General features: G+C 43.1%; 1 protein-coding gene and 1 pseudogene across 1 annotated transcript; both read left to right on the plus strand.

Annotated features, from left to right (window-relative positions):
- Window positions 1–1,783: 1,783 nt before the first annotated feature.
- On the plus strand, window positions 1,784–4,898 carry cyp1c1 (cytochrome P450, family 1, subfamily C, polypeptide 1). The gene has a single exon (XM_030081889.1). It carries the CDS (start codon window positions 2,065–2,067, stop codon window positions 3,640–3,642), a length of 1,578 nt encoding a protein of 525 aa, XP_029937749.1. The 5' UTR covers window positions 1,784–2,064; the 3' UTR covers window positions 3,643–4,898.
- A 1,410-nt stretch (window positions 4,899–6,308) lies between these two features.
- Window positions 6,309–9,226, plus strand: LOC115380709 (cytochrome P450 1B1 pseudogene; annotated as a pseudogene).
- The last annotated feature ends 9,595 nt before the right edge of the window (window positions 9,227–18,821 follow it).

Consider the following 18,821-nt stretch of genomic DNA (forward strand, 5'->3'; position numbering starts at 1 on the left):
GGCGATAAGTTTGCATCTCCCTATAATACTGATGAACATGCACATCTATCTATCTGTATGAAAGGGGATTTAATTTTATGTATTACAATTATTATCTTTACTTGTGTGTGGAGGGACTCTGAACTCATTAAGATTTTGTGTGTCATCACAAATTGACAGTGGTAGATTTCCTGCTCACTTTTGAGAAGTGTAGCTCGCAAAATAACTTTTTTTCGGGGCACCTGAAGTTTGCTGTGATAATGTGTCGCCTGAGGTTTTTGGAAGCCACCCAACTGTAACAAGTCTCTCATGCAAATGTGTAGTTTGGCTTTGCAAAAACTGGAGGAGATGCTGTAGCTCTCTCAAATTCAGCCATCAATATTTGATGGGATGTGTACACTGAATTATTGTGCTTACAATCTTTTGTATGAGATCACTGATGTCGAAATAGCCAGTCGCCCTCAGACTTCACTGCAGACGACAGGTGACCGTAAACTATTAATTGTAAACAATTAAAATTCTAATTTCAGATATCACTATAATCATATGGGGATTTATGTTGGTACTCAGTACTAAGTTTATAATGATCATGTCCTATTTAATACATTTGTAATACATTAATAAATTTCCTAGGTATCACTACCGAATTTTCTATGTTATGATTTTCTTGAGTTATAAGCTGCAACATACTTTTTAAAGTTTAAAGTTTTGCTGGCATATTTGTATGGCAGCCTATACCTCGAAAAAAAATGCTGTATTACTGCAGATTTTAATAGTTTACTCTGAATGGCCTGACACAATGAAAGAAATTTTGTGGGGGAAAAAAGGTTGGATAAGTGATATAATTTTAGTTGTTTGTCAAAGAACGCAAAAATAGTGCCAAATGCGGTCAGCTGAAGCGTCAAGGGATTTGGAGACGGGGTATGTGGTGCGCAACTTTCACTCCACTTTATGCTCCTCACGCATAGTTGTTTTGAATCACAGTGGGGCATGAGATGGCTTTTGATTACTCAAAAAAAATTAATTCATACTTAATGCGCAGGTGTCACTGGATTACGAAGGAAAAATCAGAGGGAAATTCACAGTGCGCACATGTTTTTATTAAGAGTGACAAGATTAGATTAGATCAATTTAGGCCCATTTTAAACCCATTGCATAACATGACATATGCATTACGTCTTGTTATGCTGAGCGACTAAACTCACAGAGAATGCATTGACCTGTCACACTGCTTTCATCTCTTTACCAGGCGTGCCAAATAACTTTTACGCATATCCAAGGCACTTCTTTTGTGGTAAACAATGAGTAAATAAAAGAATTTTTTACGCAACTAATTACATCCACTGCGACTGTAATTAATTTGATGAATTTTGCAATTTTAACAAGACAAAATGTGAAGTTAATCCGGAATTGGACAAACCGTATAGAAGCTTTTCTAGCCAAAGTGCGCCCGCTGCGTCCTCTGAAGCCTACAAAGAAAACACCTCAGAAGGATATATTTTGAAATGTGCAAGCATTGCCAATCTTCCAATTAGTAAAATTAACTGTCTCGACACGTTTCCCACTGAATCGGTCACTAGTTGCTGAATGTCTCCCTGGTGTGGACGGCAGTTCACGCTGCACGCTCACGGTGTCCGCTGTCTCTCATGTGCGCGCCTCCAAGTCCGACAGCAGAGAGATAATGTAGTGGGGTCTGCAGGGCTACCACAATGGGAGGAGTATGAAAGTTATCCTGAGCCCTGCCCACCAACTGCAAACATATAAGTAGCTGTAGTGAAGCAAAACCAGGCACTAAAGCCTTAAATCTCACTGAAAAGACTGACCAAGGGCAAAAACCTTTATCCTTAATCCCCTACATTTATGAATCATTTTCCTTGGAGTCTTAAAGTTATCATTATGGCCTCACAGGCATTTGATGAACTTATTTGAAATATTTTTTTCTCTGATATGGATGCAGAGGAGCATTATTAAAGTTTTTCTCCTAAAAGTAACAACTGAACTGCTGAAAAGTGAAGACTATTTTCCTGTTTTTATTTTTTTATTTTGTTTATTTTTGAGGAACAAGTGTGCAGAAAATCTGTCACAATGGCACTGGACACCGAGTTTGGTGTGAAGGGCAGCAGCATCATCAGGGAATGGAGTGGACAGGTCCAGCCTGCTCTGGTTGCCTCTTTTGTTTTCCTCTTCTGTCTGGAAGCCTGCCTGTGGGTCAGGAACCTCAGGCTCAAGAGAAGACTGCCAGGACCGTTTGCCTGGCCCGTGGTGGGCAATGCCATGCAGCTGGGCCAAATGCCTCACATCACCTTTGCCAAGCTGGCCAAAAAATATGGCAATGTGTACCAGATACGGCTAGGCTGCAATGACATTGTGGTTCTGAATGGAGACAGGGCAATACGTCAGGCTCTGGTGCAGCACAGCGCAGAGTTTGCAGGCAGACCAAACTTTGTGTCTTTCCAGTCTGTCTCTGGAGGCAGGAGTATGACATTTAGTAATTACAGCAAACAGTGGAAAATGCACAGGAAAATTGCACAATCCACTATTAGAGCCTTTTCCTCTGCAAACAGTCAGACCAAAAAAGCCTTTGAGCAACATGTGACAGCTGAGGCTATGGAGCTGGTGCAGGTATTTTTGCGTCAGAGCACTGATGGACAGTATTTTGATCCCACTCATGAATTTACAGTTGCTGCTGCTAATGTGATTTGTGCTCTGTGCTTTGGGAAGCGATATGGCCATGATGACTTGGAGTTCAGGACCCTGCTGAAAAGGCTGGACAAGTTTGGAGAGACAGTAGGAGCTGGCAGCTTGGTGGATGTCATGCCTTGGCTCCAGTCCTTCCCTAATCCTGTCCGCAGTGTCTATGAAAACTTCAAACACATCAATGAGGAATTTTTCACCTTTGTGAAAGATAAAGTGGCGCAGCACAGAGAGACCTTTAACCCTGATGTGACACGGGACATGAGTGATGCCATTATCAATGTGATTGAGCACGGGAAGGACAGCGGCCTCACCAAAGACTTTGTTGAGGGAACAGTCACAGATCTAATTGGTGCGGGTCAGGACACCATCTCAACTGTTTTGCAGTGGATTCTGCTGCTTCTGGTCAAATACCCCGACATCCAAGCCAAACTGCAGGAGCTTATTGACAAAGTAGTGGGTGAAGACAGATTGCCGTCTATTGAGGACAGAGGCAAGTTGGCATATCTGGATGCCTTCATCTATGAGACCATGCGCTTCACCAGCTTCGTCCCCGTCACCATCCCACATTCAACAACATCAGATGTCACCATAGAGGGTCTCCACATCCCCAAAGACACAGTGGTCTTCATCAATCAATGGTCTGTCAACCACGACCCTCTAAAGTGGAAAGACCCACATGTCTTCGACCCCTCACGCTTCCTCGATGAAAACGGGGCCCTCGACAAGGACATAACCAACAGTGTCATGATCTTTTCGACAGGTAAAAGGCGATGTATCGGTGACCAGATCGCCAAGGTGGAAATCTTTTTATTTGCAGCAGTGTTGCTGCACCAGTGTAGCTTTGAGAGCAACCCCTCTGAGTCCCTCACTCTTGACTGCTCCTATGGGCTTACACTGAAACCTCTCCAGTTCAGTATCAGTGCCAAGCTCAGGGGCAAACTGCTTGGCTTGGTTTCCCCAGCATGAACTCCCAATCCCAATACTGTGACTTAAGGCCAGAAAAGACTAAACACTTTCCCACCAATGACATTTAACAGTGAGTATCGGCAAACCTGCACTAAATGCTGTTGTAACATTTGCATATTTAATATTTAATGATTATCTAAACACAGTCTGTTATGTCTGAATTGTTGTTGATGCAGGGTTGAGAATATACAGTCAGCTATAGTTAGAATTCAACAAGGCAGAGTTTAAAGCTTGGGGACTGTTGGAATCAGTGCAAAGGATGACAAATTTCTGGTCCACAAAATACTCTATACTTGATCAAATTTTCTATAAAAGTATAACTGTTTCATTCTGTTTTGTTTGCTAATATTATATATATATATATTATATCCACTATTCGGTATGTACATGTATATGTGCAGCAATCAGCAACTTCCCAGCAATGTCATTTTAAACTAATGTAACTGTATATGAAAAGTTTGTGAATATGTGTGAATGTTATGAGGTCACTTGAAGACTTTTTGTTTCTTCACTCTAATATTGTGAGAATATATTTAGCCTTTGCCACATAAAGCAGTTACAAAGTATTTTTATAGTTACATATTTCAGGTATGACAATAATTTTAAAAAAATTTAATCCATTTCACTATCTACTGTACTCAAATGCATATGAACACGTTAAATATATTGAGGGGAAAAAAGGAAGAAATGCTGGAGTGGTTGAGAGGTGAGGAAATAAAGAGGAAGTCTTTCATCAATTAAAGTCTCTCCAACAAAGTCACAAGGACTCGGGATGAGGGGGAGATCTTACTGGAGCCTGCAAGTGCGCAGGTTTGACTGCGTGTGGACCGTGAAGACTTCACAAACTTTGTTATATCTAGGGTTCAGTTTTACTGTACAAGCACTGCAGCTGTCCCAAGCCATCCACACAAAGTCTCACTAGTAAAGCCAGTACAAAAGTGCAGCACAAATAAATGTTTTTTTTTTCCTCTTCTCACTCATGAGATATTCTCATAAACTTGTTTGTTTACAAAGCATGATCATCAAAGCTACGTGGATATCACGACACCTCTCCTCAAGAGCCTGCATTCAAGTATTGATGTTGCACCGTCCTGAAGATATGTCTCTGTCAAAGCAACATCCTCACATAGGGTAGGCCTTGAATGTTCAGGCAAAGATTCATCATATGGAACATGTTGTTTTTACTGTTTGCTCTACATGAGAAAATTGGAAAATAAGCTATATCTGAAATAAATAAAGTGAACTGTCCATGGTCAGTAATAAGTGTGACTGGGTTATGTTTCACAAGCATTTGTCTCCATTATCAACTGCATTACTCCAGACAGCCCTGTGTTACACACTGTTCATGTGTTTGCAATCTTGTCACAGTTATACACAACACTGAAGATATGAGCGCGCATGTTTTAGGGCAGTTGTTGAAATTATTGAACACAGTAAAGAATATAAATCAGGTTTTTGCGGTAGGAGGAAGCACAAAAGATACTCACGAAAATGTGTGTTTTAATAAGCAGAAAAGTAGAGTCTCTCCCCTTTTTCAGGGACAGGGTTTAGGTTTAGGATTATGGTTAAAATTTGATAAGACCCCTTAACCTGCTAAGCTAGGTGGCCATCTTTGGGTACAATACAAAAGTGATTTCTCTTAACTGCATTAGTTATCCATTGACACAACTGTCAGAGATATGCTCACTGTGTTGCATCTGTAGGTGTGACTGCATGATAGTTTAAGATGTCTATTCATCCTCATCATTATTACTTAGTGTTACATAAATAATACATTCTTTAACACTGGAATTGTAGCTGAGTATCACTGAAACCCAAGCTCGTGTTCTTCAGAGTTCTTGTTTTGCTGCACAAGCAGCTATATAAGCAGATTTATTGCTAGACACTCTGTTCTGAATGGTGTTTAAAACTATTTTGATACAGCCACAATCCTAACAGCTACATTATCTCAGAGACTTTGTTTAAAGGGCTATTATGCCAACAACAGCTCTGTGTATATATATTTTATGGCACATAAAGTGCTGTTTGTATCTGTTTGGTGTTCTGATCTCAAACCCAGAGCTTTCATAGTCATGCCCCAGAGCCTATTCCTTTATGTTTATAATTAACAACTTGGCTGAAAATAACAGGAAAAAGAAATCTTGTTTAAAACAACCATGGAAAAATCTCCACAGGAAACTTTCAAGAGCAAATGCATTTCTATATATAAAGCTATCTTTGCAGATATATATCGGCTCAGCTCCAACAAAATACAACAGGTTGAATATAACAAGCCAGAATTATACGACTCCCATGTTATCATTTGTAATTAATATTTATGGATATGAACTTTTTAGGCCAGTGTCCAAGTATACTAGGTGTTGTTTATCGTTTAAAGGTGTCATGGGAATCTCTGTCATATTCTTTGGCCACACAGCTCTAAACCTGCTTTAGTCTTCAGGCAGCAGGGCCTGTTAAGTAGCTGCTGTCCTCCTCTCCCCCTGTCCTACGACTGACAGTGCTGGAACGAGGCCTGAGTAGGAATAGGACTCTAAGGTCTACAGACTGTGGTCATAATGGGAGGGGAGAGATAATAAAAAACCTGAGTTGCTGACCCCTCCCACCATAGAGATACTTATAAGCGAGGGTGTTAAGGCTTGAATCTACATTCCTCTAAAGTGGTCATCTGAAGACGCACTGCACCACTGCTATCCACTCAACCTGATCGAGCCCTCGCTGTAGCGTGGAGGAGGGGCGAGACCGAGAGTGAGGCACTGAGAATCCTATTTATGGCATAGGTTTATTTATTCAGTGTCTGATTATAACATAGGACTAGGGAAGATGTGTAATTTGAATTTTAACATTATGTAAATATGAACCATTTGAAATATTTTTCTCTGAGGAATAGCCCGCGTAAAATCAAGTGAGAATCATCTTTTCGCTGGACACAGTGGATGATAGAAAAGCGACTGGACAACACAATGACTCAGGTGGATACTGAATTTGGTGTGAAGGACAGCAGCATCATCAAGGAATGGAGTGGACAGGTCCAGCCTGCTCTGGTTGCCTCTTTTGTTTTCCTCTTCTGTCTGGAAGCCTGCCTGTGGGTCAGGAACCTCAGGCTCAAGAGAAGACTGCCAGGACCGTTTGCCTGGCCCGTGGTGGGCAATGCCATGCAGCTGGGCCAAATGCCTCACATAACCTTCACTAAGTTAGCCAAAAAATATGGCAATGTGTACCAGATACGGCTAGGCTGCAGTGATATTGTGGTTCTGAATGGAGACAGGGCAATACGTCAGGCTCTGGTGCAGCACAGCACAGAGTTTGCAGGCAGACCAAACTTTGTGTCTTTCCAGTCTGTCTCTGGAGGAAACAGTATGACTTTTACTAACTACAGCAAACAGTGGAAGATACACAGAAAAATTGCTCAATCAACAATCAGAGCCTTCTCATCTGCCAACAGTCAGACCAAAAAAGCCTTTGAGCAGCACATTGTGGCTGAAGCCACAGAGCTAGTTGAGATTTTCCTTAAACTCACTGCTCAGGGCCAGTATTTCAACCCCGGTCATGAGCTGACAGTAGCTGCGGCTAATGTGATTTGTGCCTTGTGCTTTGGAAAACGTTATGGACATGATGATGTTGAGTTTAGAGCCTTGTTAGGGAGGGTGGACAAGTTTGGAGAGACAGTAGGGGCTGGCAGCTTAGTAGATGTCATGCCCTGGCTTCAATCCTTCCCCAATCCTGTCCGCAGTGTCTTCAAGAACTTCAAAGACCTGAATCAGGAGTTCTTTGGCTTTGTCAGGAACAAGGTGGAGGAGCACAGAGAGACCTTTGATCCAGAGGTAACCCGGGACATGAGTGATGCCATCATTGGGGTGATTGACAAGGCTGACACTGACACTGGACTAACCGAAGCCCACACAGAGGGCACTGTGTCGGATCTTATTGGCGCAGGATTGGATACCGTTTCCACTGCCCTTCACTGGACTCTCCTGCTGCTGGCTAAACACCCCCACATCCAAACCCAACTCCAGGAGCTTATCGACAAAGAGGTGGGGCGCAACAGGCTTCCATCTATTGAGGACAGGGGCAGGTTGCCGTACCTGGACGCCTTCATCTATGAGACCATGCGCTTCACCAGCTTCGTCCCCGTCACCATCCCACATTCCACAACTTCAGACGTCACTATAGAGGGTCTCCACATCCCCAAAGACACAGTGGTCTTCATCAATCAATGGTCTGTCAACCACGACCCTCTAAAGTGGAAGGACCCACATATCTTTGACCCCTCGCGTTTCCTCGATGAAAACGGGGCCCTCGACAAGGATCTTGCCAACAATGTTATGATTTTCTCTGCAGGAAAGAGACGATGTATTGGGGATCAGATTGCCAAAGTAGAGATCTTTCTGTTCTTTGGGATTCTGCTCCACCAATGTAGCTTTGAAAGAAATCCCAATCAGGACCTATCCTTAAACTGTTCCTATGGTTTAACACTGAAGCCTTTAGACTACAAAATCTCTGCCAAACTCAGAGGAGAATTACTTAAGGGCCCATAAAAGCCTTTTGACTCTTGCTACGTTTTTATAATGAGATCTCCCACTAAAGACTAGCAGTGTACTATAAGGTATGTGTCCCAAAATAAATATTTATGCATTGTATCACAAAAGATTTGAAGGTCATAATCACCCTTGGAAATGTATTTAAAATTGGGCTCACTTACGGTCGAATGCTAAGCTTTCTGACTTATGCTGACATTTGATAATTTAACCAAAGACACTGCTTTGTCATGTCACAAATTATCTGGCAGTTCATGTGTAAAACCTAAGTACCCTATGAATTCCATTAGAAATTGAAAACATGTGAGTCACATCTGAACTGTAAGAGCAATTTTGGTCTGAAACTCTGAAACTGAACTCTGAAAGTGCTGTCACAGAGGAATCCGATGAGCTCGATAAGTGTGTGAGAAAACCCAAATATATCTGTATGGGCTGTGCTACATTATGTAACAAATAAAAAAAATATAGTGAAAGCTGTGATGTGGTGGCCCAAAACCACAGTTCATAATAAACCTTAAGTATGTATTGTTATTTATACAAGAGTATTTACTTTACCCACTCCAAATTGGAATATAAACTAGTGGTCATGAATAAATTTCACTCTGTTTTGTTTTTTTGACTGATGCAGAGGAGTGACGTGCTAGCTGTTTGGTCCCCATTGAGTAATATGATCAACTACTAACACCACCGCTGCTTTATATTTTTATGTCATGAGCTCTTTTGTGTTCTGGGTTCATTCAAATACAGCGCACAGTTCACCTTGATTAATGTAATCTTTATCATGTACTGTGTTCACATTATATCAGTGTTTTTTCCACACTTCTATCAATGAAGAAATCATTCAGTTATTTGTAATACTGTATCATTTCCTTAATACACTTAATACATCATTGTACTTTCTAAGTGAAACCACATTGTCTAAATGATAAGCTATACAGGGCAACTGTTTTTTTCCTAAATAAAGTGACTCTTGATGGATGTAGTGGGTAATACAGTATGTATCACTGTACAGTTTGACTGAACCCCTGGATGTACAATAAACATTTTATACTGATTTAAATCTGCATATGTGGGCTGTATCAGTCAGACAAGCCAAAGTGCTGAGAATCACAGAGGCCAGGGAGGTCAAAGAGATAATAATAGATCCTGATGTCTGGCCTGTGTGTTGTTGTGAAAGATTAATATAGGTTATAGGCCCCGCATGCTCGTGTTCTTCACTCCTAACAAACAGGCTCTGAGTCAGTACTTCAGTACAGGGTACAGTAGGCAGCCACAAAGTTCACTCATCAATATTTCATGCGGGCCACTCTGTACTTTTGAGTCAGTACCACCTCTCATTTACCAGCACAGTGAGCAGTGGGCGGCCTGTCATCCATCCCCCTGACATCATAACAACTAATGAAAGGTGAGAGAGCCAAATGACAGCAGTAGAAATATGAAGCATTACAAGTTTAGCATCAGACTCTCCAGTATACTAACCTCCAGAGCCTTCACATTCAGTGCCAAGGGCTTTTAAATGACAGTCATGTGATTTCTATCTATTCCAAGAAATCCAGTCAAGTAAACCACCTAAAATTCTTCATATTCCTCTTAATTTGGGAAAACAAACTATAGATTCTTGTAGTTATAGAGATATTAGTTGGGTTGGGCGCTTAAATTGTCCCTTTGTATTTTTCCATTTATTCTCCCCCCTTCTTCCTAACAGTGTGTTACTCTCGGAGCTGCCCTCTACTCCACAGCGTACCTGTCTATTTGCAGCAACAGTGCTTTGGGTGAACTCTGAGGGAGGCTTGTTTTCACTGTGGTTAATGCAGCGCAGGCTGGAGGCGTTCTGTTCTGTTGCAGTCTCGCTCTTTGCTTTGACACCACAAGGACCTTAGAGAGGCTGGGGGGTTGTGGAGGCAGGCAGAATGAGCCCCCCGTCCTCCCCCAGTACCACCACCCCTTCTCAGCACATCCACGAAATCTGCCCCACTGAAAGACTCCCTTTCACCCTGAGTCTCTAGCTCTTCCCTCCACATACCCCAAGGCCCTAGACCTGCCGTGCCTTACTTATGACAGGAAAACAAAACTGGTACCGGCTGATGGTTTTCTAGCACGGGAGTTATTCACATTTTGCACGTACACAGAGCCACAGAGCCACAGAGTGACCTCCCACTCGGCTCTCCCCCCAGCCGCTCTCTGCTACCAGCAGACACAACTCAGCGCTGTTCCAAGCCCCCTCTCCTCCACCAGAGGTTTGACAGGCAAGCTACAGTCGCTGTTTGTTAGATGACGTCGTAACCATAGTGAGGTAGGGTTACTTGGAAGCAGAGGAGGCAGACAAATGCAATTCTCCAGAAAATGTGTTTCCTTGTCCAGTGCCATCTGCTGAAACACAGCGGAACATTGTGTCTGAGCACTGGCTGGAAACCGCCTGCTGTTTTTATTCAGCCAGTCTTTCCTAGAACGCCACCCTGAACACCAACAGACTGACCACAGCTACACGCCAAATCCAAAATGTGACAGACAAATAACATGATTGTAACTTTGCGTGCTCTCAAACCTGACCAAAGCAATGTCGATGTAGATCATTAATCATTTCATTGTAATTATTCAAAAACAATAACCCACTAAATATTTTGCTTTGAGTAACAAGTAGAGTTAGTGTTGGGGGGAAAAGACAAGCCCATCTAAAATGACTATGAACCAACTTTTTCCCACAGAACACACTTGACAAATGTGATATGTCCAAAAGTTAAATAACAAAAGTTGCTCAGAGGTCAATACAAGCCTCATCTTTCCAATTTAACATGCTTATATTAGGGTGTTTTCATCAGAAGAAATGGTGCTTTAGTTTATATAAACACTGAATTCTGTCTAATGGGTTATCTGGCTGTGTAGTTGGACACAAACGGAAAATGCAGCTTCTGTCTGTCACGCTAATAACCCTGATCTTTTCCTTTACAGATGCTCCATATCTAAAAAGACTGTCACTCTGTCATCAGAGCACTTTGCAGTGTACAAAGAACTTAATTGTATCCAATTCAAAGTGGAAAGAGTTGTAATTTGCATTCTAATTCAATGTAATGTATTCCAGAGTTTCTCTCTGATGTTCCATTGAGTCCTTTGGTTAGCCCAAAAATATGTTTCCCCTCTTTTGAAAACCCCCCTAAGGAATTATGTCATGCCCATAAACACTGAGCAGGACTTACAATATTGTTCCAGTTGACATTACAATCAAGAGTTGTGCCACCTTCAGGTTCGGGATGCCCTGCTATAGACAATATGTATTTAAACAAATTACTGTTGTAGAGTCCAACACTTGGTGAACATTCACAATATGTTTGGGATATATCCTCACGCGAACATCATAAATATATCTGAACTGACCCTTTTCAATAAACAATTACCCAACTCATTATTATAGGGTGGGGCGTTTAGTGCTTGTTGTTAGGATTGTGTTTTGGAGCGGTGGCAAGGCGAGGACCTTTGATATAAAATAACACAATGTGGAATTCTATTTGCCACATTTCTTTCCATAAAACAAACAATTATTTTCAGGAAGTAGAGTAGGATGTGATCCACGTTGGTCATTACGAGCAAACTGCAAGCATGTGGTCTTTGTTCACGGATGGGTGATTCGAATCTATCTACACATCGCACTAATATTAGACACACATTTAGGAGGCCTTTTTTATTTGATGCAGAGACTGTGAGAGTTAGTCTTGCCTGTTTTTTAGAGGGCTCTTCAGTGTATTTAGCACCTCTTTTGTCAGAATAGGGGCACCTTTGACTTTTTTAACTTCTAAGATCCATTTCACAGTGACCTACAATCCCGCAAACACACAGGACTCGAGCTCAGTGTGAAAGCGTTAAGTAGCATTTTTGTCCTGCCGTCTAAACCCTGCAACAGTCCTGGTAATTATTGACTTTGGCTCTGATCGGCAGAGGTGTAAACAGGTCACCCGTTAATTTGTGAACCATTTAAGGCTTAAGGATACAGGCTGGCAATCCTCACCTCAGTGTAACTTCAACCAGTGTAACATGATACACTGTGAGACAATCAGTATATTTTTGATTGGACTCTAACTTATGTAATGAGAGTCTGCCGAGGATGAACGACAAAGAAAATGCTGCGTTTGAGTGATGTTGGAAGGTTATAACACCAGTTAACCTGAGGGTGAATGGTGTGAGACTTCTGCTAATGTAAATAGTATCACTTGCCTTTTTTTTTTTTTTAGTAGGTAGTCCTGCGATAAAAAAAAAAAAAAAAAAAAAAAAAAAAAAAAGGAAAAGGAAACCTGCTTGCTTGGTGTAAAAGTGGTATTAGTTTCTCTGCAGGCTCCTTTTACATCACTATGATCTGTCCACAGAGAGGGTAGAGGTCATGTCAGGATTTACAACAGACTTCCCACATTCTCCTGTGTGCAATATGGCACAGTAATGCGGCAAAGAAGGTTACACCCACAGACCACATTGGGACCGTTCACATTCCTCAGTGTCTTCACGTCTAATCAGCTGCACTCCCTCACAGACCAGGATCTGTCCAGCTTCCTCTCAAGCAAGCATAATAACACTTTACTTGCATATATATAAGCTTACAATGCCTCTTGCAAACAATGTGATACTGCTCTCTTTGACAGTGACCTGATAAATCAGCCATGGTGGCGCTTCAGAGGGACTGGGATTCCTTCTGGTGCTTTCCTGTAGGTCCAGCATCCTCAGAAGGTCATAAACCTTTGTCAGTGTCAGGAATAATGGTGTCAAAGAGTCTCTATGGACATCCGCAGCTCAGACAAAAACACTGCACTGGCACCACTCTGGAGCGCTCCGTACGGGACGCTCTGCAAGACACAGATAGAAGAGTCTTTGAGAAGCAGACATATCTGTTATGTTTTCAAAAGGGAGAAAATAAATGACTTTATTGCCCTGTATATTTTTTCAAGTAACAGGAGACGATTGGAAATGGAAGGCAGTGCAATATCCCACGTAGGAGAGAGCTGGAGGGCAAACAGTGAAGACAGCTGATACTTTTATCAAAATGATGATTTAATGAAATGAAATGAAAATGATTTTATGGAATTAAACAGATTAGCAGAACAAAAACACAGCAACAAAATACAATAGCACTGATTTTCAAACATATTCATCTTTTAAAGCGAATTACACACACACACACACACGCTGTCCATGATGTTCTATTATCCACACATTGGGACAGAGGAAAATAATACGACATAGGCTTTATGGGTATCTTTGGCTTAAAAACAACAGGAATGTACCTGATATTTGTATTGGTATTGCTTTGCTGAACAGTGGACAGCCTTTTATGCCACATGATTTTTTTTTTTTTAACATTTAACACAGTGGCATGTGCTCTGGAGCAAAGAGCAAAAGCAAGAAAGGCATGGCACATACCAAGCCGACTATGTCCAGCCATGTTCCCCTGGCAAGAGAGATGCTGTTTAGCTTCAATGCACGCATGACAGCTCACAGCTTCGGGCCTAGTGGACAAACTGGATCATTACCATGGCAATGCAAGGGCCAGATGTCACAAAAACACAGCCACAGCTTGGTAAGCGTGGCAGAACATAACAGGAATATAAACACTGAAGGATCAGGGAAGAACGTGTTTGAACTGAGGGGAAAACCATTAAAGAACTTCCAAGAGTGTACCACGCTGTGTCGAGGCAGTTGTTGTCCACACGTTTTCGTGTGAACCGAAATACTTTTTTGAAAAACGGAGACGTGCCTTGCTCTTACGTTTCATCCCATTCCAGAGGGAGAACACAATGGCCAATCCCAATTGAAAAAATCAGCTCTTCAGGTTTGAAAAGCAGAAATTTGACTGGTTTGAGCGGTTCATTACTGAAAGTACACTGAGTTGTATAAGAGGCATCCAAAGGTTAATCTCAAACTCCTGAGTCTATGCCAGTCGAAAAGTCTGCGCTTGTGGTCTGGTACAGTGGCCTTGGCATTGTGCACCAGAGCCGGGGCAATCATGTGAATCATTGTGGAATATGTAATGTTTAACAATCACTGGTAAGAATGAAAAAGCAACATGTCACTATCAAGGCCATCAAGGCCAGCTGAGATGCGGTCTTTCAGATCCGATGTTACACAGAGGCACAATTCTTTTCCTGTAATTGTCAGCATTCATGAACAATGGTGAGTGAAGGGGGGGAGTAATTATCCTGCATCTATCATAGCCCTCCTCAGTTTTACGGTGTCTATTTTTAAAGTCCTAGCTGATGTATCCGGGTAAGACACATGTTGTTAACGTTTCCCCAACACAAAGATGTCTCGTGTCCTGAGGTAATCCCCCCAAGTCTCCTGCTGCAGAGCCCCTCTTTCCCCCGCCATCCCACTTCAAGCCCTCTTCTTGGCCATGCTTAAAGCCAGACCAAAACAATTTAGCAGTAAGCCATTTGTGTTTGTAGGGATTCATTTTCAGCTGTTTTTACATTTTCCTTTTGTAGTGGGCTCTGATTGCCCCCGTCAGAATTTCCCGCTTGCTGAGAGCATAACCGTTTGCTCGAGCTGAGCGCCCTGAACGCGCTTTGCTCTGCTGAGACTTGGAACGTGCAGGCTTGTTGACAGGGTGTGACATGTGATCTTCTGGGTCCTGCTGAATAAATGTTGATTTTGCATAGTCTTGGGGTACATGTGAGTGTTTTTAGGGGGCTCACTAACTTGAAAAATGTAAATGCACAGTTAAGGTTGTAATATATGCCTTTTAAGATTTTTAGGGGATTTCATATCATAGCAAACATGCTCATAATCGAAGATGGAAAATCCAAGTTCAATTGCTGTTTTGCAAACGGCAATTCCCCCGCAAGGAAAGGCTGCAGGTCGGATTACAAGTTCAGCTTGACACTTGGTTGGTGCAGCCTATAGATATTTATGTCACGTCAGCAGGAGCCAATATCTGCTGAATTCCTTTCATACGCATGGACACACTACAACACAGTGTGCCCCATGCTTTATTCAGCACTCATTAGCTTCATGACAGCACACTGGGTACCAGCGGGAGTCCTGACAAGCAGCTGACATGCACCAGGTGAGGTTAACCCACAACCATCGGTTAGTTTGTCTCACTGTCTGGCTACTGGTGCATCACTTCTCTCTGAAACCATGTTTTCATTAAATTTGCTGAATTCCAGAGGGCGTGTTGGTGTTGATGCTATGTCTCTGTGAGGGTGCACCACATTAGCTCGCTGCTGGCTTAATGTGCATCAGTAAGATACAGTACAGCGTGTCCAGTGGATCCTGAGCGGGGCTCCATGAGGTCAGCTGGCGTCTGCAGCGGGCGAGGGATCACCCCTCTGAGCCGCCTCGGGACAGAGAGAAGTCCCGGAAGAGCACTCGAGCTGGAGCGGAGGTGTGGATTGTAAAGAATAACACTGTGGGGATGAAGGGTGCTTAAGGAAATGCTGGGGCTAACGCAAGGTTCCGGAGACACCGTTTACTCAGCCTGACAGCATTAGAGGACTTGGCCTGTGGTTCCTCTCCTCCAGCGCAAGGAGCCTCGCTCGGCACAACAGAGGGAAAGACTCGAGCTGCTGAGGAAGAGACGACACAGAAGCTGATCATGTTCTAATTGTTTAATGCAAAAGTATGGCAACAACCAGCCATTCCAGAAAGAAATTGATTTGAGATGTTGAAGTCATGTGTTTGGCGATATTTTAGATTTGTAAAACAGGGGAATACTCTGCATACCAGTGCTTTGGCTCCAGCTCAGACTTGGATGGATGTTTAGAGAAAGCTGTAACTTTGCTGGAGCGCGCAGCCATTGCAGGGCGACTGATGACAACAAATACCGAGTAATGCATTCAGTCCTTTGCTGGATGATCTCACTGTATTACATAAGAGCACAGCGCCAATTCCAGACCTGAGATACTGTGGACTGCATGGGAGACATTCAGGTGCATGCCTGATCACGCAGCTCTCTCCTTGCCTGCCACACTTGGAAATAGTTGGCTGAGTTTGCTAAACCTGATTACGATAACAACAACCCTAAGCCAAAACTTTATATGTGTGTGGGTAGTTATGGTGCCTTTTTATTTAATCACAGCTTTCATCTCTGCAATATAATAAACATAATCAAAACCACGCAAATCACTAAACCACCCTACAGGACTATACATCAGTAGCTGCAGGTGATTATGTAATAGTTCAGTTAAGGCAGAGGAGGGGCTCACACATCTGCAGTCTCTGAACCATAGTGACTGTGGGACCTCTCACATGGAGCTGCAGCACAGCCTTCAAATACAATTACTGGTTTGTGCAAATTTCATCCACACACCCAAACTCCTACCCACTAAAATCAATTTGAAATATCTGATCCTGACCATATGAGTGTAAGATAAATTACTTGATTCAGAGACACAATAACGTGATGGAGGATTAATTATGATTTTCCTCTCATTACCCTGGTGGTCCCACAACGTGAACAAGAAACAGGAAAAAGGAATAGTTTACAAAAATAAAGCAAGGGATCTGGTGACATTGAGAAACTCTAGAGCCTTAGGTGTGTGTGTGTGTGTGTGTGTGTGTGTGTGTGTGTGTGTGTGTGTGTGAGAGAGAGAGAGAGAGAGAGAGAGAGAGAGAGAGAGAGAGGCGGGGGGCGTCCATAGGCTCCTTGGGCAGCAGTCAAAACCATTTACAGGAAATTGGCACTGTGTGGCACTGTGTCCCGTCTCAAGGTAAAACAACGCCTGACAAATGTGGAGACAGGGGTTTCAGAGACAGTGTGAGCATCTAACAAGGAAGCGTGCACGCGCCTCCTACTTCAAGTGCAGCTTTCTCGCCCAGGAGGTGCGTCTCGCGCCTGTAAAGTGTCATTTAATGAGTCAGAGGAAAAGCGGAGCTCTGTGGAGGAACGACAGCGTGTGACTCAGATCACGGCGCACGAACACAGGTGGCTGCGGTTTTAATCGGCCACTCCGTTTCCTGTGAGTGGGAGACAGCAGAAGGAGAAGGAGAAGCATCCAGCCACCCTCTGTACCCCCCCAACCCCTCCCACCACCACCACCACCACCACCCCCCATCATCCACAAGCCAGCCCCATCACAGCAGGCAAAGCAGGGGAGACAGGAGTCGGGGTGTCTGCTCCAATTCTCCGAACTGGGATCACATAGCAGTGGAGAAGCCATTAAGGGAGGCCTGGACTTTGGCTGACTCCCCAGCAGTGTAGGCCCCTCTTCCCCCCTCATCATGCCCCCCCGCACCCCCCACCCCCCCTCTCCTCTCTCTCTCTCTCTTCCTTTACTTTGTCTCCTCCCACATGTACTACCACCCCCCACTGGCTGGTCTGCCAGGAGGCAAGATGTATAGGCCTCTGCAGAGTACCGCCTCCAAGGTAGCACTTCTCTCTTCTGCCAGTAAAAATAAGATGTTCAGTTCAGATGTTCAGTTCTCTCTCTCTCTCTCTCTCTCTCTCTCCCTCTCTCAGCTCCCTGTTCCCCTGTAAGCAACACAAGTTGCTCGGCATCACAGCGGTCAGAGCACTGCCAGAAGCCGCTGCCAACAGCTACACACTGTTTTTGCCCTTTTATTCTCGGGTTCAGAAAGAGATTTACTTTGCCCAAGAAAATGTATGTGGATAGGTGCCTGCCAGTTTGTTTGAGAGGAAATGTGTGTTCTCTGAGATAGGTTACTGTGTACACACTGGAGCAGACCACTTGTTGCGTTTATTGTTGTTACGTTGGAAATTGGGAATTACATGGGCTGTGGAGTATCTGCGCTCGGCCACAGATTTGAAAATAGAAAGGGGTCAGTCCAAGAGGACACTTTAAAAATGCACCAGCCAATAGCCTTAGCACAGTTCAAAGAAATGGTCAAAACAAACATGTTACATATTGGCATCTGGGCACACATGGAAACAGACACACACACAAGCACAATGAGCTGTGAGGACATTTAGCTGACTAATGTTCATTCCCTAACCCCAAGCCCTAATCTAATATACTGGTCCTAACCTTAATCCAGGACTAATTCCAACTGTCCTAAACCCCTAATCCTAAAGTGGACCTTTTTTTTTTCCATATCTGATATTTACTCATTTAAAAGGAATTCCCTAATATTTATATTCTTGTTGGGAAATGAGATCCTCACTTGGTTAGAATAAAAACAACATTGGCACATACATGTCATTATGGGCTTGTGCATTTGTTGTAAGGAGAAATCCGGACATCTTCTAACCCCAACAGTTTATCGCTCTAGCCTCTAATTTTTACATGAGCTTAACCACCATTTCTAAGCCATAATTAGTTCAGCATCATGTCTTTTAAGGGCTGCAAATTTTACAGACCTTAACAATCAAATGAGTAACTTTCCTATTAAAGATCTAAGAGCACTTACATATCTGACAAGTTCCAGCCTGGCGTAGACTGTAAAGTAAATCAGTGCTGACTAACAGGCAAGCATACGTACTTGACATCTGTCTTTGTGCTTGTGGTGGGTCACCAATATTGCGGTGGACCGACTTGCATGTAGTCAAGCGTGGATGTTCACTGACGTAATGGATACAACTGTATTTTAGGTGCGGTGCGTGAACACGTGGATCTCAGAGCGCGTTGGGAAAGCTGCCTCCATCCTCCTGTGTGATCCAGCTGAGAAAACACTCCCTGCTATGTACTCTGCAACATGATGCACCACGGG

The sequence above is a fragment of the Myripristis murdjan genome, chromosome 22 (genome assembly GCF_902150065.1).
Source record: "Myripristis murdjan chromosome 22, fMyrMur1.1, whole genome shotgun sequence".
Taxonomy (NCBI): Eukaryota; Metazoa; Chordata; class Actinopteri; order Holocentriformes; family Holocentridae; genus Myripristis; species Myripristis murdjan.